At 41.5% G+C, this 23,441-nt stretch overlaps 1 protein-coding gene across 3 annotated transcripts in view; it reads left to right on the forward strand.

Annotated features, from left to right (window-relative positions):
* The window catches only part of ARHGAP22 (Rho GTPase activating protein 22), a 128,522-nt gene that overhangs the window by 71,958 nt on the left and 33,123 nt on the right, over nt 1-23,441 (forward strand). Inside the window, exons 1-2 of one of the 3 annotated variants that reach the window (XM_033066151.2) lie at nt 1,609-1,940; nt 20,007-20,183. In XM_033066151.2, the coding sequence (XP_032922042.1) occupies nt 1,889-1,940; nt 20,007-20,183 (229 nt within the window). In that variant the 5' untranslated portion in view covers nt 1,609-1,888. Of the gene's footprint in view, nt 1-1,608; nt 1,941-20,006; nt 20,184-23,441 lie in introns of those variants that run through there. The other 2 variants (XM_033066149.2, XM_033066150.2) reach the window with 2 other exon arrangements.

Raw genomic sequence — 23,441 nt, forward strand, 5'->3', positions numbered from 1 at the left:
GTTCCAGCCCACAGCCTGCAGTGGCTCTCAAATGGCAGCTGCCAGTATCACTGACTCATAGGGACTCTTCTCAACTCTTTCCTTTCTGCTGTTCCTCTCTGCTCCATACCTGCTTGAGAACCAAATAGGATTTTACAATATCAGGTTAACCTGACCTTAGCTTGAGCTGTGCTATGGAAGAATTATTTATGCCTGAAAACTTGTCAGCTGATTTCAAAACTACCTAATAAAAAGCAGACAGTTGTTGGATTGTTTGGTTCATGGGGTGTTTTTTTTTTTTTGTATGATGGAACAATGACATCCTACTGAATATCATGGGATTTATGAATTCTAAACTGTGGTGAAGTTTTGTAAATGGCAAGCTGAATGGATCTTTTCTTCAGCATAAAATTTGTCTTTCCCAAAAAAACATAATATGTATTTCTGTGCTGTCAACAAATGGTTCAAGAAAAGGCACAGCTATGAGCTTTCTATCTTGTGAAATGCAGCTCTGGTTTTACAGTCTTCATTATAGCACTGTATATTCTTTTACCTTATAAGAGTATTACCGATTTTCTTTGTATCAGTTCCTTTGCCAGTCTAGAAAGTTGACTTCAAATCCAGTCAGTGGGTTAATGGTTATAGATTACAAATGTTTTCCCCTGCTGACAAGTAGATGCTTTCTTGTACCTTAGTGCACTGATGACTTGGCAGTACCCCAAGGGCTGGAATCAGTAAAAGCCAAGAGCTAAAGCACCACTGGAAGTATGGATTATTTGTGTTTATGCATTTTCCACAAATCCATGAACCTTTAAAAGGCTGAGTTCCATCTTTGGGTCATGACACACAGAAGGACTTGAAGCATAGAAACATTAGTATGCCCAAGAATGGGTAGCCAAATTTCTGGCATTATCCTTTATACTGGAAGGAATGAGGTGTTGCCTGCCCAAGCAATATGCTGTGGTTGAGTGAATTATGGGTTGGTGACTAAGAGGGGGCAAACACTGATAAAAGTCATTGATGTTAAATGTACTGTCCCAACTATATGGAATCCACAAAGATATGAAGTCAGTAGCTAACTCCTTTAAACTCTCCAGAGAGGCAGCAGAAGCAACAGAAATAAGACTGAAATTCAAAGTCAGCTCATCTTGGTTGCATAAAAGCAAGAGATTTTTAGGACAGCTAAAGGCAGCATGGTGGACTAAGGGGAAATAAACAGCTGTAATTGTGTAGGACAAAGCAATGGGGTTAAGCCCTGGTTCTTCTCTAATTGCTTACTGCCTAAGAGTCTCAGATTTTTTTTTGTCTTCAATTAAAGCACTGTCACACCGTTGCCCCATTTGAAAACAGGGAAACTGAGGCAAGGGAATCAAAACATCCTGGAGCACATTTTCTTGTGCCTAAGTGGAAATGAGGAGATAGCCGGAGGTGCCTAAGGAGGAAATGAAGAGATAACCCAGTGACATGACAGGACATATATAATGCTACACTATTTGAGACAAGAACTGGTTAATAGAATCAGTTTTTTTTACGTTATCCAAACCTGTTGTGGTTTTTTTTTTTCTTCTTCTCAACATATGTTGCTGTAGCAGCTGAGTAATGCAGAAGTTCTGCCTGAAAAAATGCTTCCTCCTTATATGATACTGTACATATTGTCATGGAAATTGTCCTCATTTCCCCCGAGCACACTTTAAATAACTCGAACAGCAGTGCTAATGAGCAGAAAGATATCTACAATCCCCACCGTGCAACTTGACATACTTTATCCCACTCTGAATTCCCTTTGCTCATCTCTGAGCATTTTAAAGATCTGGTATAATAATTTGCTTTCTCTCTTTGGTCTGTTCATTTTGCTCTTAGCACTTGATAATAAAAGGTCAGCTTTGGCTGAAACCTTAGTGTTGCAGCCATGCCGTTTTTCACTGCCAAATATCTTAAGAAAAGCAAGTGTCTCCGAAAGGGTAAGTCACGATATTTTTGGTGTGTTTAGTGTTGTCTGTTTTGCTTTAAATCACAGTAAAGGATTTATTTTGAATTAACAAGCAGTGGAAATGGATCTATTCATACTGACTGTCGTCTAGCATTGGGGGTTTTGTTGTGCTGAGTGCAGTTTTGGTTCAAGATACAGTGTCTGTTATTATCTTGCATTTTACATTCAGAAAAGCCGACTAAGCGAGAGGATGTTTAACTCTTTAAACATGGAACATGTGTTTTGCACAAGGATGGAATCTCTGATGCAGAACAAAACAACAACAGAGAATATGTGTGTTTGTTTTTACAGATAAGTTTAGGTAGCCAGCTGTGTAATGGTCCATTATTTTTTGTCTCTTTTGTACAAAAGGAACATTTTATTTTCAATCTACAATGAAATGATACTTAGTGAAGGAAGAGCATATTTCCTCTTAGCATCTTTCCTGTGTAGGGGTACCTGAGTGCATGACTCCACAGAGATTTCAGCTTGCTGTTGTGAGGTTCACTTTGTGAATTGCTGTGTGGGCTTTTTCAGAAAATACCGATTTTTCTCTAGGTACATATAAAATTCTTCATGAGAACAATCTGCCTCTAGCATTGTAGAAATTGACAGTGTAGTAAATCCCAGCACACACTGTAAATTATTTTCTTCCTTTGCATGTGTCTTCATTGTGATATTTGTTTTTTAGACAGCACTCCAGCTGTGGGGTTTGCATAGAGGTGAATGGCAGTGATTTCATGTGTCTGGGACATGCATTTGTTCTAGAGGATCTGAGGAATCTGACCTGCTCACCTGGCTGATTTTATGTATATTATTTGACATTTATGTAGGTGTTTATTTAATATGTGCATTTCTCTAATTCCTTATTTGAACATAAATTTTTTCTAAAGGATACATGCAAATGGGAATTGTATAGGTTTTCATCACTGGTGCAAAACTGAGGAAAATGTTTTGGGAAAAAAGTGAATGAAAACCAATTTGCATTACCTTTGTGTTTTCTTCTGGCTTCCTATTTTAAAATGGGATTGCACAAGAACTAGCCGTTGAGATGTGATAATTTATTTAAGCTGACCTGTAGATGCTGGTTTCAGCTATTTGGTATTTTGTTGAGTGAAATGTGTACACATGTATACAAATTTACGCAATAATTCAGAAATTCCTAACGATAGAATCACCTCAATAAAGCTTTTATTAGAAAGAAGGAAAAACATTATAACTCGATTATTAATTGATTGTGCTAAATTAGTTTTTAGAGTTTTGTTGTACGTGTGTACATATAAATAAATGCCACTTTACAAGGGGGCATGGGATGATTTTTGTTCGTCTCCTGGGGGTCCCCAGCTGTCCAGTGCTGTGCTCCCTTGTAGTGTGTGCCACAACAGCAATCGTTTCTAGGAAGGTGCCTGCCTTACCTGTGTCTGCATTGCAGGGAGGGGCTGATGGTACAGCCAGGAGAGGGAAGGCTGGACCTTTAAGAAACATCTGAGGGATGTTCAAGGAACAGCAGCCGGTTGTACTTAGTCAGTCACTACCAGCAGGAAAATTGTCAGCCAGCTGAGCTGAGGGTGTTTCCTCCTGGAGCCTGTTTCTACCAAAATCTACCTGATCTGTGCAATCCATCAAACTGTCCAGGATGCCTCCTGAATCGTGCCCTCTGGCAGGGTAGGGATCCTGATTCCCTGTGGTGCCCTCTCTGCTGGGTGCTCTCCTTTCTCTTCTTGCTGCCAGGGCAGTCCAGGAAGGGCAGTGCTGAAGCAGTGTGTGTCTGAGTGGGAAATGCTGAGGTAGCTGAGCTTCTCCAAGAGCTGTTCAGCATCAGTCTCTTGCTAATCATCCTTTGAAGAGGCTGGACTCCTGACAGCTTTTGAGCCACTTCCCATCCAGTTACTTAAGGCAATCCCCTTTAGCTCCCTTTCAGAAAGCACTTAATTTGCAGAGGGTTTTACTGCCATCTGAATAAGGACATCCTTCCCAGTAAGTAAATGTGGTTGTTCAAAAGCATTAAATGATTAGAGTGCCCTAGGCATAGCATCAAAAATGTGGTTGCATAAAAACTGTAGTAGCCACAGGCTCCAGTGGATCTGACCTTGCTGTTCCCTGTGTATCTGAACAGGGAAGGAGCAAACCATCAGGAGTTGTGAGATTTAGTGAATGATCCATGGCCTCTTCCCAAAGGTTCAGATGGTCTAGGGACAGCTGCTGGGCTATGGACAAGTTCATGGCCAGAAATATTGGTTGAATGGGAAACAAAACTCACAGGTAAATGCTTCTGGTTCAGCCTTGAGAGGGGACTCGACCAGATTAATGCAGGAAGTGGTCAGCAGAGATGGGAAGTGGAAACTGATTCTCCAAAGCCTTATAGCCTGAAATCCCAGGAAGTGCAGGATTTTGTGTCTTAGCTCTTTTGTTCCAGGTTGTAGCTGGAACCTGTTTCTTTCCAAGTGAGATTTATTCTCACAATGTGCCATTTTATCTCCTCACTAGTATTCCAGACCAGGCCACACTGTGTTTTGAATTAATTCTCTATTTGTTTTTGTGGAGGCTGCAGGAGTTTCCAGACATGCCTGAAATGAAACAGCCAAGCCAAAGTAGTGTTCTCTCTTGCTGAATATCCTTTGCTATGCAGACTGCTGGGCCCATGAAACGCCCTGTAGGTTTCACTAGGTGATGCAGCCTTACCCTACTCAAACTCTCTGTTAAACATGCAGCAATGACAGATTTGGGATTCTAAAATTCCTTTATTTTTCCTATTATCAGTTTTAACCTCCATCAAACTCCTGTTACATCCACACATACAGCTTAAACAAGGCATCAAAACAATGAAACTATTAACCTCTGCAGCCTGTTGTTAAAACCTTCCATTTTCTCATGTCTTTTTCCAATAATTTTTTATTTTCTTTGGCAATTCCCTGAGCACTGGCTCAATACTATTCAAAACTGGACTATAAAATGTATAGTCATAATTGTCTCTGATCTGGAAAGTCATTATAAATTTTTCACTTATGTCTTCACTTCTAGTGGGCAAAAAAGAAAGTTTCAGCTTCAGGAAAACCTTTTTCACTTTAATTCAAAAGAATTTAATAATGAATTGTTTTATTGCCAAGTGGTCCTTACTTTTCTGCAGCTGTAGATTTACAGGACTTCAAAGCTGGATGATTAAGGTGTAGTTTTAGTTTGTAGCCAAGCAAGCCAAACAATCTAAACTTCAAAGGAGGGGAGTGTTCTTTAATGTTGTGGGCTCACCCTTTGTGTTCAGCAAATGGAACTGCTGGGGAAAATGCCATGTGCAGCAGACAAGTGATGTGGCTGCCACTCCTGGGAGGGGGTCTGCAGGTCTGCTGGCTGCTGCCTGAGAAGAGCAGCCCACACCCAGCAACCTCAGGATAGTTGATGGCTGACAATTACATCATTTTTGCACAATGTTGACCTTGAAGACTTTCTGCTTTGCTTTTAGTATTCTTAAGCCTCCTGTCTCTGAGGACTTCCAAGGCTGGTCATGCTAGAGGCAGGATTTGAGCCTGAGCTCTGCTGCCTCCCCTGCTTCATTTTGTCTGTGCCTGATTGTTTTCCTCATCTGATGTGCTCTCAGGGTCGATGGTTTTATACACGTTATGAAAGTTGAGAGAGGCTGTCCCGGCAAAAGGAAGCATTCAATCCATACACTATGACTTGAGAGGAATATGGTACAGGACTGGAAATGAGGATGCTCTGCATTTATGGCAGTCATGTTGAAAAGGGGCCACTGTTATTTTGCTCTTCTGTTAAAACTTTTTGCAGTCAACCCAACTATACATCTCCAGTTCGATATAGCAGGATTAGAGGAGAGAAAAAAGGAGCTAGATAGATTCATCATTAGATGGATTTGGAAGTTGTGGTGGTGTGTGGCTTTTCTTTTGGCTCTGGAGTCCAAGCAATGCGACCTAACCCTTTGTGTTTTATTAAACTCCTTATTGCACTTACCTGGTGGATGGCCCAGTTCAGAAAGCAGAACAAAAGCCTCATGATGAGGCAGAAAAGGACCTGGATAATTCTCACTTCTTGAACTGGTGTTGTTTACTGGGACTGTTTCCTTGACTAGAAATCAGTCTTAATGACCCCTACAAATAAATTCATTCCATAGGTTTGGGATGCAGCAAGGTGCAAGCATGCAATGGTGATACCCCATGGTATTTGAGATTAAAGCAAGGTGCTTGGGTGTAGAGGATGAGTTCACAGTCTGGATCCTGACTGTACACCTGACTGTTTAGAGTTGTTGGAGCCCCCAGGAAACTGTGCTGGACTCCATGGGCTGGGAGATATGAAAGGAGCCGTCAGGACACCACAGAGACGTGACTTGTTCCGTAAATGACCTGCAAAGCCATGTGGCTCTGGTGCAAATCTCCCTCATCAGTATTAAAATCTGAGTGGAGTTGGGGCTTTATCCAATCACATCTAGGCTTTTGTGGGATCTGGGCCACTGTCCCCACAGGGATTCAGCAGCCAGAGGCCAGTGCTGCCAAGTGCTCTGGAGGCAGAGTTGGCCAACACTGGGCTCCTCTCAGTGACCATGTGCACACTGCTGACAGAACGGTGACTTCAGCTCACCAGTTAAGGCTCTCCGAAGAGAGGAGGTGCCAGGCAACCTCTGGAGCTGCTGAGTGAAGAAGCAGCTTTGTGAGACACAGTGCACTTCTAATTTCTGATGTGGCTTTCCCTTTTTGAGAGCACTGCTTTGATGAGAAAATGGCCTCCTTTCCTCTCCCATCCTGTGCTGGGAGAACAATCTTCATGCTGTTCAGCTTTTTTTCTTTTGTTCTGTGCTTTCTACTTTCTAGGGCTGGCACTGCCTTTGCAGCTCCACACACCCAACCCTCTAAACAGTATTCCTTGCTTTGTGAGACTGAATGTTTGATTAATCCAGGTTGCCCAGATAAGGTAGTTGTGTTTTTCATTCTGACTCTGCTAGCTGATAGCCAGTATCATACTGGAAATCACTGAGTGTCTCTGTACCTCAGTTCTGCACTGGTGTGTAGGAATTTCTCATTGTGGCATTTAAAGGATTTTCTGGGGTTTTTTTTGTTAAATACAGAGAAGGCATTTCTCTACTGATGCACAATATAACCTTGGAAAGTAGTTTCAGTCTCTGTGCCCATTCTCCCAAAACGCTAATGTTTACTTCTATGTGAAAAGCATATTCCAACAAGGGAAAATAGGTTTTTTTAAACTTCTTTTAATTTATTTGTTAATAGCTAAAGCATACACTGAAATCACTTCTGTTATCATATACTTGTTACAAGATCTGTTTGCAGTTACTGTTGTGTGACTATTCCATATTTGAAAGAAGCCATCCAAGCTGTGTTGGATGTTTTTAATTGGACAGAGCAGTAACAGAACTGGACTAGATGAAGCTGATCTTAGGATAAGGAGTATGATATAAAGAGTTCTTCTTACTGTTGGCTTCCTGAGAATCAGCCTTCCTCATACTTAGACTCATAGACAGGACTAGAATATCTGCAAAGAGGAGCATGTGAGGCTGTGCTTGGCTGTGCACTTAGAAATATGCTCCTTCATTATGATCATTACAAGCATGTAATGCTTTCATGATTAGGTATACAGATCACCTAACTGGTGATCTTAAATTAAACAAGGCAAGAGAATTAAAACCTCTCTGGAAGGCTGAAGGAACTGTACCTGTTTAACAAGTGCTTGCAGATTTGCTTCAGAAACCATGGATTGAGTTTTCACTTGGAGGTAACTGGCAGAGAACAGACATTGAATACAGCAGTTTACTGCTGTCTTGGGTTTCTGCTTCCACAGTATGAACCATTTAATAAAGAACATGATACAATGGAACCTTCTGTGTCTGATGCTAGAGCACTGAAACTGCAGTCACAAGCCATAAAAGCTTATAGCCCTGTTATTTTTCCCTATGTTTTAGAATTTTGTCCCCTTTTAGGGACTTTAAAATTAGTCTGATTGCTTGTAATTGAAAAAATATAGAAGGGAAAAATAGGGAGCGCTTGCTCTGCTCTTCTCTTTCCCTCTGTTATCTGACTGGGGCTCTGACAACTCATGAAGCCATCAGTAATTTTTTTTTCAAGACATGCAGACCATTAGCCCAAACAGTTCTTTGATTTCTTAACCATGTCCTCCCAGCCCCCTGTGAGCCACAGCTTCACTATAGATACATAATTCATTATCTGGAAAGCTGCTGTTTTAATGTAATATTAAACAGGCAGCAGCTCAGCAGGTGTCCCCAAGGTAAGGAAGGCAGCTTGCTGCTGGCAGCAGCTGCTGCCTTTAGGCTTATCAAGATTTCTTTGTTTTGAAACAGAAGCTGGAAGGCTTTTTAATACATGCCCTGTCATTGGCTGAGCAGATCCTGGTTTCTGGCTGTTATTCTGCCTTCGACTACAAAGACAAATTCTTATAACACATTCTGCCTGCAATGGCTGCATACAGTTCTGTGCTCTCAAGAAAGGAGCAGGGTGAGGAGAGAGAGGAGGCTCACAAGGCAGATTTGTGTGCCCTGTTTCCTCCTTGCATTTTTCTTAGTGGACCAGCTGGGCTCAGTGACTCTGTGCAGCAGCCCAACTTATGTCAGCGTTTTCAGAATGGGCTTTCTGCTTCTATAAACATAAAAATACACAAATATATTGCCTATAGAGGGCATTCCAAATAGTGAGGGTGATATTCTGCTGGTCTCATGCAAGTTCTAGTCCTTTGTGGCCTAAATCTGTGTAATTAGATTTAATTTATGTTGCTCATACCACTGGCAGAATCAGCTCAAACGCAATGCTGGCATTTCCTTTCAAGTAGTACATCACAACAAGCACTGAGCAAGGCTTTTTAGTTCTTTGGGATAAGAACTTCATCTTCTGTATCTGAACATCATAAAATATATTGATGGCTGGGCTCCCCCAGAATATGTGGGTCTTAAAATGGCCACGTGTAAATATGCTCTTGCCCCAGGAGAAAGTTGCTCTATTACACTTGGTTGCTGTACATATCTGTATTAGCCTCCAGGACTTTTGGGGCAGGTTACTGTGAGTTGTAATGTCTCCTGTGCATTTGTCTCCTTTCTGTGCTCCTTCGTGGAAATTCTTGTCTTTTCCCTTGTTAGTAAAGAGACTCAGTCTTTCTAGGAACTGTGACCCAACTTTCATCAGTCACCTTTGCTTGAAACATGACAGACCTGTAAACTTTCAAATAACACAGGATTGTTTAGAGGACTTTTTGGAAATACAGTGTAGCTCTCAGTAGGTGTCAGTGTGCTTTGCTACGAGACTGTGAGTGCTGGTAGAGTGGAGAGGAAGCTGCTGAGGTTTTCACACACAGGGATTTCCCTTCTGCCAGATGACTGTTCTGGATGAAGACTATCAGGACTACAGTGCCTTGCAGATCTAGGAAGACCCACGAAGTTCAAGGATTTCCATGGGAAGGATGTCACTTCACTGGGGTTTGCCCTAGCCCAAGTACTGAGATGTCCAGGTAGGAATGTGGTACCAGCTCAGAAGCTGCTGTTTGGAGGAGCTGGGCAGCAACAGCTCATTGCTGATTGATGCTGGTGAATCTTCTGCACTGTGGGAGTGGAAGCTTGCACAGCAATGCTTGAGGCAGTTCTGCTGTGCTAGATGAAAATGTGAAGAGTCCCAAACCCTGAACTGTGCTTCTATGAGTAGCCTGCCTGAACTGTGATCACTAAGGTTATGCACCTGAGCTTTACTCCCTGCCTCTATAACTCAACTGTGTCAGCTTGTCAGATGAGACACTGCCTCTCATGGAGACACACAACTGGCAGGATGGGATGCACTGGAAGGGTACATCTGTGTGGAATATCAGCAGGGAATGTGGCAAGACAGAACTTCTACTGGGAAATCTGGAGTCAGAAGCATTCTGTGCAACATTCCCTTGAACTTCAGTGGGAACAAGGCCACCAGCTGAAGACATTTCTCAGGATGACTTGTTGTTTACCTAACAGGTTTTTTCATTTCTTGTTTGAATCTGATCTAAACCAGCATGTTTCTGAAAAGTGAGATTATATCAGCTAATAATTAACCACTTCAAAGCAACTTCTGTAGGCATTCTGATAACGCTGTTAACTGGGAGGAGTTTGTCCATTGCCAGTGAATGGGCAGAATTAGAATTGATGTTTTTAAGCATTATTCTAGAAGCAGTTGTCCTAAAGTACAAAGAACTGAGACTCAGCTTTTTGCATTGCCAGCCTGGAGTCCTTTAGCCATCCACAGTTGTGTTCTGATGTCTGCAGTGCTGGGCCCTAGTGACAAGCATGTTCTTCCCATTTTTTCCCAAGGAACATTGTTGTGACAGTGAAGAATGCTGTCTTCTACACAATCGTGTTTAGAAGAGTTATTGATCACTCAGTGCATGACCAGATACTGCTGTAAAACTGTTAGTCTGTGCAAACTGTAACAAGGCTACAGACTTGGATCAGAATACCCCTGAGCTCTTAAGTTTGGATGTGGATCAGCAGCACTTCCATCTGCATTGTCTCATCATTAGTATTGGCAAGGGTTTCCTCAAACTTGTCAACGTTTTGCCAAAGGCCTACAGTATATATGCTTTCACATTTCAGTCCTTTTTCTGTGCTAATGTGACAAATAGCTTCGTTTTTTGTAAAAACAAAGTCTGCAACTGTTGAGTCCTTAATGATAGTCCATTAATTTGCTGCTGCCAAAACTGTGCTTGTAAAGCTTCAGTTACTTTACTAAAGAAGATAATAATGTTCGTAATTGGTTGGCTTGAATTTCTGCAGTACTCTGTATTCAGTCTACAGAGAATCAGAGTCTTTATAGGCTCAGCTAAAAGCTCTGGCATCTGCAGCCTGAGCTTCACCAGTGGATGGCTTCTTTTCCTTTCTCCTTAGTTCAAGGTTCAGAGCACTGACTAACATGAAATTATTAAAAATAGATAAGAATTCACTATTCTGATGTTATAGTAAGTAATTTCTTGTCAGAATATAAAATTTTCCTCAACTTTTGTTTTTGGTGTGAGAGATTTGGAGAAATTTATGAGAATTAGAAAATTACTTGTGGTTGCATGGTAATGCATAAAAATTATCCAGTCATTTTCATTCAGATTTTTCAAAGCATAAAGTACCATCATCTTTGGTCAGGAAGGAATTTCCTCCCTTATAATAGCATGTAAACATAACCACAGTTGGAATATATAATTTGATACATTCTTCAGAAGTGTTGAGCACTTGCTGCTTTGGAGAACCATGTGGAACCATATGGCCTGTTTTGCCTAGCTGTGCTACTATTTTCTGAGTCTTTCATACATATATTTGTAACTTTTTTTGTAGCCTCAAATTAAGTTGCCTTAATTTAGATGCCTCCTGCGATGTGCCTTGTAGGGACAGACACACAGCTCCTACCAGCTGGCTTAAATTGCCTCCTTGTGAGTGTGTGGCTTCTGCTGGCCTGAGAAAAAATTCATTTCCTCTCCTTTCAGATCAGAGGTTAGCACAATGACTGTAGGCACATAGTCCAGGCAGTTCCACACCATCACCATGAAGGACTGAGCTCATTGTAAGTCTCTAGACCTGAAATACACTGAGGAAAAACAGTAAGGGTTGATTTTCTGGAGTGGAAGAGAGGAAGGTAAGGGAAAGCAGCCTGCTATTGGTACAAGGCTGTCTGCAGAATATGCTGGGGAAAAAAATTTTACACTCCCCCTCATCATCCCCACTTGCCATTACCACGGCTTCTTCCATGAGGGAATTAAATTAATTCTTTCCCCCCCAGCACACCTGTAAAGAGGGGTAGAAGTTGTCCTTTTGTTATTCTAAGACAGACACATCATGAGGTGAACAGCTCCCTGAGAGCTGGTGACATGTCAGATTCTAAAGGAAAGGTTTGTGAGTTCTGGAGCACCAGTGTGTGTAAATGAAAGAAGCTGAATTGCAACTATGCCTAGCCTCCCAACTCTTTCAGATTCTTTTCCATTTCAGATTTCCATTAGGAGCTCGGGCAAGGAAAACAGCATTAGCATTGACAGAGGCAACACTATACCCTAAATTTGTCTGCTTTGTCAGTAGACACTGCTGCAAGAGGCAGTGCATGTGCCACTGCACAGTGAGAGCTCCACATAAGAAGCCTCTACCTGTTTTCATGCAGGCTTTGAATTGAACATGCTCAATCTCCACAGCTACCTCCTATCAGGAAACCTCCTTTGAGTCAAGAGCCAGAAGGGTTTAGAGTAGTCTAACTCCTGAGGCATCTTTGGACATGACTAGAATATTTGTACTCTGGAATTCACACTTGGGATGAAACATGCAAGTTGCAACAAAGGTGAAGTGGTGTTGTGCAGCTCCTAGAAACTGCTGGTATAGTAGTTGTTCCTCATGTTAATTATTGATTAAATGTTGATTGTCTCCTCTTTGTGACCCTCCTTGCTGACCTCTGAACTAGCTGTGACCACGTTGGAAAGTTTTCATCCCTTGCTCCCAGCTAGTAGAAGCTGATAACAAAGCAGTTAAAACACAGCTTGTTCATAGGGATACTGTACAGCTTTGGGGGCACATTTCACAACTCCTGAAACATCTGTGTTTGGGGAGGCAGTGTGATCATTGTTAATGTCTGTTCCTTCTCTGGAGCAAAGTAATTGTGGGCAGAAGGTGGAGGTATGGTGCCTGAGCTGTGCGGGTACAAGGGAGATGCTGCATCCTTGAAAAAATGTACTTAGTCTCAGGTCATGCCTGGGCTCATCTGAATTCTAAATATTGGGCTGCTGCAGTCCAAGCAGCCTGTCCTCAACCGTGAAGTCACTTCAGCCAACCTAAGCTGCATTGTGTGGCCACAGGGAGCAGCACATCCCAGGCAGAACTCTTCTCTAAAGTTCTCTTCTCAAACAACTGGAAACAGGGAGATATGAGAGCATGGGTGTACTGGTACCATAAATATGTTTTTAATGGCAGAAGTATAACTTTAAAATGACAGAGCCTTTTTTAATGAAACTTTGAGAAGTTCAGACAAGGGCAGATTAGGAAAGATCATCTCAATTAGACTCAAACATTACACAGCACTGAACTCATGTAAGCAGGTTTTACGAGCAGAAGTTCAAGGTGAATCTTGTGTGCAATTCTGCTTGCTTTTTCTTGAAGAGTACTTGAAGTTATTTTTCTCCCTTCCTCTTATCTTTTTTTTTCCTGCTTGCCATGGTTCCTGGAGTGTGACATCACTTGCTAGCATTTGGCCTACCTGGAATATGGGGTTTGTTTATTTCCAAAGTATTGCTTTATTTGAAGTGGTTGGTAGTCTTAAACAATTCTTCACTTTAATTAATAGATAAAAGTGTAGAGTAATAAGGTCACATGCATTATCAAGAAAGACATCTCCAGGCAGGAGAGTCAAGCTAGCCAGACACAGGTTTTATGTACAACAGGACAAAGATTTAGTTTACTCTTCGTTTCTTTCATATAGTTTTAGTAATCCTACACTTGATCCTGACACAGATCCCTGGCCTTAGGTTTATAAGGGTTTTCTGTAGTCCATGTACTAGTACAGAGAAGCTTTATTAGTGACTCTGTTCATGTTAAATCTTGTCAGATGTTTTTGCATAAGAAACCACAGTTCTGAGGTCTCATCTCTTTGTTGGTGCATTTTTAAAGCAGTTTAATGGCTTCTGAAACCACAGAAGGCATGGGAGGGGAGAAGAGATCACAGGCTTTTGGATTGCTTAATAGATGGCAGTGGCTTTGGAGTGTTTACCTGCTTTTGCTTTATTCTCTGCGATGAGGTTTATGATACAGTATCAAAAAACCATTTACAGACTCATCAAAAAATCCTCTGCAGCGATTTTGACTTGGAAAATTTTATCAACTTCTATTTGTAATTACTACAGAACTTGGTAAAATAAAAAGTGCTTGAGGAAATTAGGCATTTAATATCTGACGGCGACGTCAATGAGATTTTAGTGCATGCTTGTAAATCCTGCCCTAAGAAAATGTGAACTTGTGTCAGTTTGAATTCAACTTCCTCATTACAGTAAAAGGTATTTAGGTTTCCTTTTTCTCACTGCCACAACTAAATGAATATTGAATGTTAAAATCCCCCTAAACTCCTTCCAAACTGTGGAAATGAAACACCTTTCACCAACAAAGGTGCCTGTTTCTTTATGAAGAACTGCCATTATATTGTCCATTGGAACTGTGAGATGGTGAATGTATTTTGATTCAACGCTTGTTTCTTTCACTTGCACTCCACATGACAATAAATTCTTGTGCCTTGTTTTTTCTTAGTTTTGTATGCCTTTTAAAATATGATCATACATTTACTCATCTCCAAATCAACTTCCAACTCATATATTCCATATATAGATAGATGGGTGGGTGGGATAGATGGACAGATACAAACAAAAAAATCATGGCAAGCACCCATCACTGTTTACTGTACTGTTTAATTCCTCTCCAATCATAACCATGCTGGGAAAGCCCCAGTTTTCCTTGTTTTTATCTCACTCCTTGACTACTTCAGATTTTGCTTGCTGTTTTTTTCTGCTCTCAGGCAGCCTAAATGGACTATTTAAATATGGGTTTCATATTCACAGCAACTTTTCCTTTCTATTAAAGAATAATTCAGAAAAAAAATGGGAAAAGAAAGCAGAGAAGTTTAAGCTGATACTGATGGCAGGTTAACCCAGGATTCAGCTGTAATAGACAGGGTCTATCTCCAGCATTCAGCTCTGGAAAACCTTTGGTTGGGGTTGAAAGTGCTCAGGGTACAGGTTCAACATTAGCTCGAATCAAAGGTAAGAAGACTGAAGGAAAGGAATTAGGTTTCAGTTGTCTGTTCAAAGCATTCTTAATGAACTTTTTACTTGTTCATTGATCCAGACTGATTTTCTTTGGTGGTTTTTTTTTTCCTGAGGTGCAAAGAAAGATTCCCTCTAACAGAGCTGCTCTTGTTCTTGACAGAATTTATCTCCTCATTTTTCACCTTCTTTCATTATCAGAGAGATCTTTGAGCCCTAAATTCTGATACTCACCTTGAAGTCAATTACAAAACCCCGGTCAGGGAAGATGAATGATTGCAATTGTTCTTTTCAGCAGTGAGAGCTAGTTTGTGACCATTTGTCAAGATCTTTGCTGCTGCTTGTCTGCAGTCTAAGGCTTCCTGTCACTACTTGCTGTAGCACTGAGGGCAGACACGTCAGCTGGACCTTGTGTTTGCCACCAGCCTTCCTTCCCCAGTGCATGGCCAGCTGGATTTCACTCACTGAAACACCCCAGCTGCTGTCCACACCAAAGCAGTGCAAACAAACATGCCAGTGTGGGCACATACACAGGTTACTGTCGTGGTGTAACTCCTCAGGAGGCTCATGTGAGGACAAGGCACGAGCACATCAGTAAGAAGAATGATGTCAGAAATGGGTGAAAGGGAGGTGGAAGTAAAAGAAGTTACTTCAGCAAAGAAAGAAGCTGCCAACTTCAGAACCCAACAGCTTTGCTTGAGAATATAAAAGTTCCTCCTTTTACATGCAATGAGGTAGTCTCATCTCCCATGCAGAAGTTCAGTCCTGTTCCCCTGAACTTCTCCATAGAGACAAAAGGGATCAAAGGCTTGGCTTCACAAGCGATCCTAAGAAGGTTAAGCTTGAGTGAATGAGGCTCAAGGCAAACAAAAAATTCCAGCTTTTCCTCGTTGGAAAGAACTGTATAAAGGCAGAGATGCAGCCTGTCTGTTGCAGGATCTTTGAACAGGAAGACATGGCAGGACAAGTAAGTGTAAGAAAATGATACCTTATGTTCTGCACATTCCACTGAATGCCTACCTGTGTAAGAATGGTCAAAAAAAGAATTTTCGGTAAACAGGGCCTTGAAGAGTAGGATGTGAATCCTGCTGCTGTTGAAGTACCCCATCTCACCTTTAGCAAGATTCAGCCCCAGTGGTTTTGCATTTGACCTTTTCTTTTTGGGGGCATGGGGGGAAGCTGAAAGGAGGATCGTTTCTGCAGACTGGGAGGTGGACATTACTCTGAGGTGACTGCTGCCATTAGCAGGTCATGGTTCCCAGGCATGTGAAATGAGGAAAGCATGAGTGGAGGCAGAGGAGAGCAGTTCTGCCAGCCTGAATTAGTCTGCTCCTGGAGAGAGAGCATTTGTGCACTGCAACTGGAGGCCTGGAGCTAAACCCTTCCCCCCAGGCAAGGATGCCTACCAGGGTATGCAGAGCACTTTGACAAAGGTCAAAGGGACAGGGGCAGCAAAGCAGTAAAGTCAGCTGGGACCTGCAGCCCTTTGCATGGGGAGCAAAACCAAACAAGTCTCTTAATCCTTCTGGGCTCTACATTTGCTGTATATATGACATGGTTGCCATCACCTTTCCTGCTCTCCAGGTTGTTTGGTTTCTGCATGCGTGGATGAGAGGCAAATAGAGCTGCCACCTTGCTTCATGGATGAATTCCAGTGCATCTTGTCCAGCATGCACAGGAAGTCTGCAGCAGGCAGCTGAATGCGGGATCCCCTGGTCACAGGCTAATACTAAAGCAGGTGGACTATTCATCCCCAAAGTTAAGACCCCTGTTTCTGCCACATCTTTTGAGATACTGGCACTCTGTTTGTGTTTGCAGACAGTTTTATTTTGTCTCTGGTCTGGAGATGAAAGTAGCTTTGAGCAAAAGGACTGGAATGTCTGCCCATGGCAATCCTGAGCTATGCAGGGTTTGTGTCTGAGGCCCAGTCTTGTTTATATGGAAACTTGATTAAAGATGAGTGAGAAATTCTGTACAAGGGTATGAAAACCCTTGTCTGTGTTTAAAATCATTAACAGAGTGTTCTTCCCTGTCATGGTGCTGAGTAGCCAGATGCCTACTATTCACAGAATAGAAGCAGAGCTTGTGTGCTTCAAGATTAGAGTTTAACATCAACCATAGTAAAGGCTGGAGCTCCCTTAGTGGCAGAGAAGATAGGTGAATTCAGTAGCTGAATATAAACTTCATTCTACTGTGAGATACAAAACTAAAATTTTGTTTTCAAGTTTTTCTGGGCAGGAAGCTTTGAAATTGTTTTCCTAAAACAATTCCTAAAGTCTAGTGTGTTTGAATTGATAGTGTTGTGTTTCCAATTCAAACCTGAAATCCATGATAGGATCCTGCTTTGTGTCTGAGCCCATGGAAGAAATCATCTGTGAATTTCAGGTAAAATTCTAGACTTCGAAGAAGTTTGTTGTGACATTGTTTCCTTGGGATGTTTGTTTTTTGTTTGTTTGTGGAGGTTGTTGGTTTTTTGTTTGTTGCTTTTTAAGAAGATCTAGGTATTTGAATTTGGCTGTTTCTCGTTCTTGTCACTACTAAGACTGAAAAAGCTGCTGTCACAACATGTCTGCATTGTCACAACAATGTAGAGAGATGTGTCTGAACTCTGCCTTTTAGTAACCCCTAATTTTGCTGCTTGATGCCTCAAAAATGTAGTGGAAGGAACCAGTCAAGTATACAAAGAAATATGAATAAAATGTTATTAAAAAAGAAAAATGTTTACAGGGGGGTCTCCATGCTCTGCCACTGCACAGTCACATCATGCTAACATAATAAGCAATTCTGAAGTGCTTATTATTATTTTTATAATTATTTCTAAGCTGGCCTTCGTGTGTGGAATTGCCTTCACTTGCTTGTACTTAATCTGGCTCTCCCACAGGCAGATTGGAGGGTCATGACCTTGCTCCTATTTCAAATTTCAGTGGGAAAAGCCAAATAGGGAAGAACTATATGTGTTCTTTGGCAGAATCTCAGGTCTGGTGTCTACAGAAATCTTTTTTTCCCATAGAGATTTTGCTTTTTGCAGTCTCAAATAGAAGTAAAAATGTTTTGAGTTTTTTTCCCCCTAAATGCTTGCATGATAACTGCCTATGAAGGTTTAGAAAGCAGTTGGCTGGTCCAAAGTGATATCTTAGGGGAAGGGGACTTGCAGCCAGGTCCCTCTGGTACAGTGATTCCTTGGGAAGATGCAGATGCCAGTATTGCAGAAGTCCAGTAAGTCATCTTCATCCTCTGCTTATTGTGCTCCTTATGGCAATCTTTGTATGGGTTAGTGCAACTAAGTCCACTAAATTTACAGTTTGTGATTAATTCTAAGATAAACTTCTGCTGTCTTCTTGCCCTTCATGGCTTGGATGGGCAAGATCTCAACCGATCTCTTTAACCTTTCTAAGAACAAGGTGTATTTTTACCTTGACCAAACTTAGTTATTTGCTGCTGGTGGGACCCATACAGTAAATGTCTTCTTGAGGCTGTTTAATTCCTTTGAAGAATTCTGGCCTAGCTTGAGCTCAGGCCATCCATCTGCCAAATGCCACATCCTGAAACGCATTTCTGATGTGTATTGAGGGCTGTGGAAAGCCTCTTTCAGTCACATCTCCTATGAAACATTTGATTGTGAAAAAGGGAGTGTCAGTAGCTCTGCTGGGTAAGGTGCAAGAATTAGACTTCATGACCTCAGCTTTCACCAAGGCTAAGGATGTTGGTAAAAGAGATTTAGGCAGTGACAGGAATTTCCCAGACTGCAGTTTCCTGCACAGCCAGTTCTGTATGCAAAGGATGAAGTATGCCATCCTTGCAGTGGAGTATGGTGGGACATTGATCTGTTCAGATGCCTTCATCCTAGCCTTGAGCTAGAGAGCTGTTCTCTTTATGTACCTTAAGGAACATAAATAATTCAGTAAATTTAAGAATGGGACACGGTCCAAGAGGATTTGGGCACATGTGGGGAAAAAGCATCATGGTTTTTGTTTCTTAAGCTGCACAACTAGTCCCTGGTGGCTGTTGTTTCTCCTCTTTACGGAAAGGCTGCCTCAGTTTCCCATTCAGTGAATTGCTTCTCGGAGAACCACAAAATACTTCCCAACAGATCTCATTTTACCACTTCTGCTTTGCAAATCAGTAAATGTTCCGTGAGTGTGTCAAGGCAAGAAAACAATTAATAGCAAGAAAAGTACTTCCTTGGCTTGCAGGCAGCTCCCAGCTTGCTTCTTTCCCCAGATTAGCAAGGATTTAAGAAGCACATGTTGTGTGTATGCTAAATCAGCTCTGCAGAAACCACAGCATACCATCATCCTGCTCTTATCTCTGAATTCCACGGGCAGGCAGCACAGGCTGGCAGCTTTAGCTTTAGGAGGTGCTGAAAGCCATGTGAGTGTGGAAATGGCAGTGACACACAGCTCAGATGTTATCTCTGCAGCAAAGCCAAAGGCAGTTTCCATAGTGATGGAGAAGCTCCAGCCACTGGGGATGCAGCTGCTGAATCGGACAGGATCAACAGCCTTTTCATTAGAGCCTGTTCTAATAAAGCTTTTATGTGTTTGTGGCACTCACTCTGTTGTATCCAGCTCTGGAACACAAAATAAAGGATGAGGGGAAGATGTAAATTGTTGGAGTAAGTGCTGACCTAAAAATGAAACAACAAAAGCAGGTCAAAATGTTTCAAGTATTGGAGTATCCACAAGGGACAGGTTTTTTTGTGACAGCTTGAGTGAATTTAATACTCTGGTCAGTGCTTTTCTGAGATGTTGCACAGCAGCATTAATAGCTCCTAAAATTTTTACATCAAGTAGAAGAGTCAGAATCATATCCCCAACTCTTAACTTTCTTCTGAATTGGATCCAAAATCAGAAAGCATCTCTTTCTCTGTAGAGATTATAAATATCCCAGAGACTTGGGGAAAATGGACCTCAACACCTGAAGCATTTTAAAATGTCTTACACTTCACTTGGTCCCTCTTTTGGGTAAAAATCTCTCAATATCAAAGCACAGGTATGTGGCATTAGTGTCTTGCTTTTCCTAGAGAGTCTTACAACCTGTGCTTTCACTTTTCTTATTGCTGAGACAGCAGATGCATCATCTCCAGGTTTCCCACACTGGAAATGCATGTTTTGCACTTCTGCTTTGATCTTCTATCAGCCTGTGCTCTGTGGGTGCGGCTGCACATCAGCAGGAATTGTCTGTGAAACTGCTCAATTGAAATAATAATCTGATTATTTTGACCGAGATTTTTGATGGTGTTAAACTTTGGTTGCTGTCTTCTGAACTGGATACTAAAAGAGATTTGTATTCTGTCTTTCAGGTGGTGCAGGGGACCGGGAAAAGATGCCTGTCAATCATGAGGCTTTCCTGCTCATGGCTAATTCCCAGAATGAAATGGAAGATTGGGTGAAAGCCATCCGACGGGTTATATGGGCTCCATTTGGTGGAGGTATTGCAAATAGCTCACATGCACATAAATTAAAACATTTGCCTCAAGGTAAAACATATTCTTGTGATACTAGGATATGTGTAACACTGTAAAATCACTGAGATGTCTAGATAAGCTCTTGATTGTCTGAAGTGTTTTGAAGCAAGGGATGGGGTTGATTTTTTAATTTATTTTGTGGGGGTTTTGCTAGGGGATGGACAGGAATGAAAGGGAAGTGCACATCCACAGTGTATAACTGTCTCAAAAATGGGAGGTATTGACAAACATACCACTATTGGTCCATATTCAGTTCTTGACAGCAAAATATTCTGTGGAATATAATGGGAAAGAAGGATTCTGTCCAGTTATCTCAATTTCCTTCCATAAGGGCAGATGCCCATCTTGAGCATCCATACAGCCAGCGACAGCAAAACTATAATGAAGTTAATGTAGGGCCCAGGCAAAGCTTCCACTGGCTGCAGTGGGAGTGCAGCCTGAGGAAGAAGAGGGTCAGGCTGAGAGAACACCTGCAGGGTAATAGAGCTGTTGACATCCCTGCAGTTAGAATGAACACAACATCCTGACTTTCACTGTTGATGTTGTACCACAATCTTTGAATGCTCAATTCAATAGATTAGATAGGAGTTGTTTTTCTGGTTTAGCATGGAACAAGGAGTCACAGATGTTGTCTTCTGGGCTTGGTGTTGGTGACAGTAGCTACTGGCCTGGTACAGGTACTGTGCTTTGAAGTGACTGGGGCACAACTGATGGAGTTCATGCAAATAGTGGTATCGTATGCAGATAGTGCTGTCAACCTCTTTTGAGAGGTGCAGATAAAAAGTACCAGATAAGGGTTAGGTAATGCAATTGCTCTTGCTGAAATGAAGTTAGTAGTTTCCCTTGATCTAGGGAGAAAAAAAGTGACCTTGATGTATGAGACCCAGTTTGTGTTAGTCAGTTTTGTCACTTTTGTCCTGGGTTTGTTTTTTGGTTTTATTTTTTTTGGTTTGTTTTGTTTTTTGGGGTTTTTTTTTGGTTTGTTGGGGTTTTGTTTGTTTCAAGTGACTCTTGAAATTTGGAGTCTCTGGGTAGCAGCACTTGGTTTGTCTGGAGGAGACACAATGTGTATTGATGTATTGATGCAGTTCCTTCCAAGTCCTTCTTTCACTTGGAAGAGAGGGTATAGTACAAAAGTTAGCTTGTGTCTGATCTGAGGTTACATGTGATGCTGTTGTGCTGTGGGCAGAAAAAGCCCACTTTGCTAGTAGAATACTGTTCTACCAGAATTACTCCTCAGACTTGAGTATGTGCTTCTTTTGCTCCCCTTCTGAATTCCAGTCCACAGTGAAGAGTCTTTTAGACTGAAGTCTGTGCAGGTCCTCCATCAGAAGTCTCAGAACCTCAGAGTGATATTTCTGTAGCCATTTGTAGTTGACCTTATGGTGTGTATTTTATAACTTTCCAATGTATATTCAAGAAATACTGTGAGGGAAAAGGAGGCATTCAGTCATGATAAATGGTGCGTTCTTAGCAATAGCCATCTTTAGGGCATGATATTGTCAGCACTGCTGGTATCAGTGGAAATTTGGCTTCATGTTTTGCTTGTGTTTGTCAGTCTCTTGAAGTAGTTTCAAAACAAACATCTTTAAATATTAAAATGATAAATAATTAAAAATACTATTACTTTAAAAACAGAAACATGGGAATAGCACAAAGGTAGTGATGGATTTCCTTTTTGTTTGTTTGTTTCTTTATGGGGCTAGTATTGTCCTAATGAATTGGCTATGTTTCTTTACCTTTGAATTTCTCTGCAAAGAAGTCAGATAATATTTTGGTCTTTTCTTTAAATGAGGCAGATACTCTTACATTGATTCCAGGAACTGGAGCTTTACGAGGCACCTAAAAACATAAAATGAAATAATGAGAATGGGGAGATTAGAGCAGTGCAAGGGGGAATATAGCAGCTTCTGTTTGTTGCTATTTTCACATCCTGCAGACTTGATCTGGTTCAGTGATCAAAGTCAGTAAAGGCTGCTCTGGCTGTTGGTGAGAGGAGCTGAAGCACTGTAGAATGGAGGCACTGGTGTTTGCAGAGTTGGAAAGAATTGCAGTTGTGTATCAATGTTTTTTCTCTATCTGTGGATAAAAACTGGCTGAGCAGGTGGGTACATGCTGGGCACTCAGTCCAGCCTGAGCTCTCTGCCCTAACACTCAGCTGCATTAGCCTGAAGCTAGCTTCAGCATGCCTGTTTGTAGTCCAAGCTGCAAGAGCAGATTCTTACATTGTGGCCACTTCTCTGAGCTGGTGAAGTGCCAGCTGCTGTCAGAAGTGGTCCTCTACCCCCAGCAGCCATGTGTTCCACCACCCTTCATTCTGCTGGTGCTGGAGGTGATGAGCTGTGCAGGAGGAAACGACCTGGCAGGAAATAAAAGGGGGGAGGATTCATTTGTAGGTAGATTGATTCCTTGGCCCTGCTAACCACGCAGCTGCTACACCAGTAATTCCAGCACAACGTGGGCAGTGGGGAGATATGATGGTGTGGAGAGGGGCAGGCTTCTTCATCCTGACTCCAACCCACACATAAATTGGTTTAAAGAAACTGTCCTCAGTTTCTTTGCACTTCAGAAAGAATTTATAGGAATTCTAATAACTGGGAAACAGTAAAGATATTCAAGCTGTTGTTCCCAAATGTTTTTTGCCAATTTGGGGAAATGATCAAACCTACACCTTCTCCATCATAATCAGAGCAGGAAAGTTTCTCTGAGTGAAATTCTATCTTAACTCAAATGTGGGAGGACAATAAACATAGCTATCTCTGTTTTAATGGAATAATTTGAACTCTGCTTTGCCACCACCACTAATTTGAGAGCCAAGTCTTATCTATCAACACTTTTTAATACGTTAAGAGAAAGGGAGGAGTTAAAAAGCAGGCTTTATTATTAATATGCAAATATCCAGCCCTGGAGAAGGTTGATATGGTGTAAAAATGAATTATGCTAAGATAAAAGGGGAGGCTTAACCACACTTTAATCTTTGCTGATGTATTTAAGAAACATAAATAAAAAAAGGTTGAGGGTACCTTCTTATGTGTTGATGTGGGCATATGAACTGTGCTTAAAGGTGAACAGCAAAGGCTTCTTAAAATAAAACAAAAAACTCCCCAAAGCTGCTGAGGATCACAAATTACTGATAGAAGACACAGGTTTAAAAGCTATATGGAATGTGTTCTTTGAAATTCACTTCAAATGTGGCCTTAAAATAAAATCATATAGCTCCTAAGTCTTTTGAAGAAGAGCTGTCTTGTTTATAGGGAAAATAATCTCTAA

The sequence above is a fragment of the Catharus ustulatus genome, chromosome 8 (genome assembly GCF_009819885.2).
Source record: "Catharus ustulatus isolate bCatUst1 chromosome 8, bCatUst1.pri.v2, whole genome shotgun sequence".
Lineage (NCBI taxonomy): Eukaryota > Metazoa > Chordata > Aves > Passeriformes > Turdidae > Catharus > Catharus ustulatus.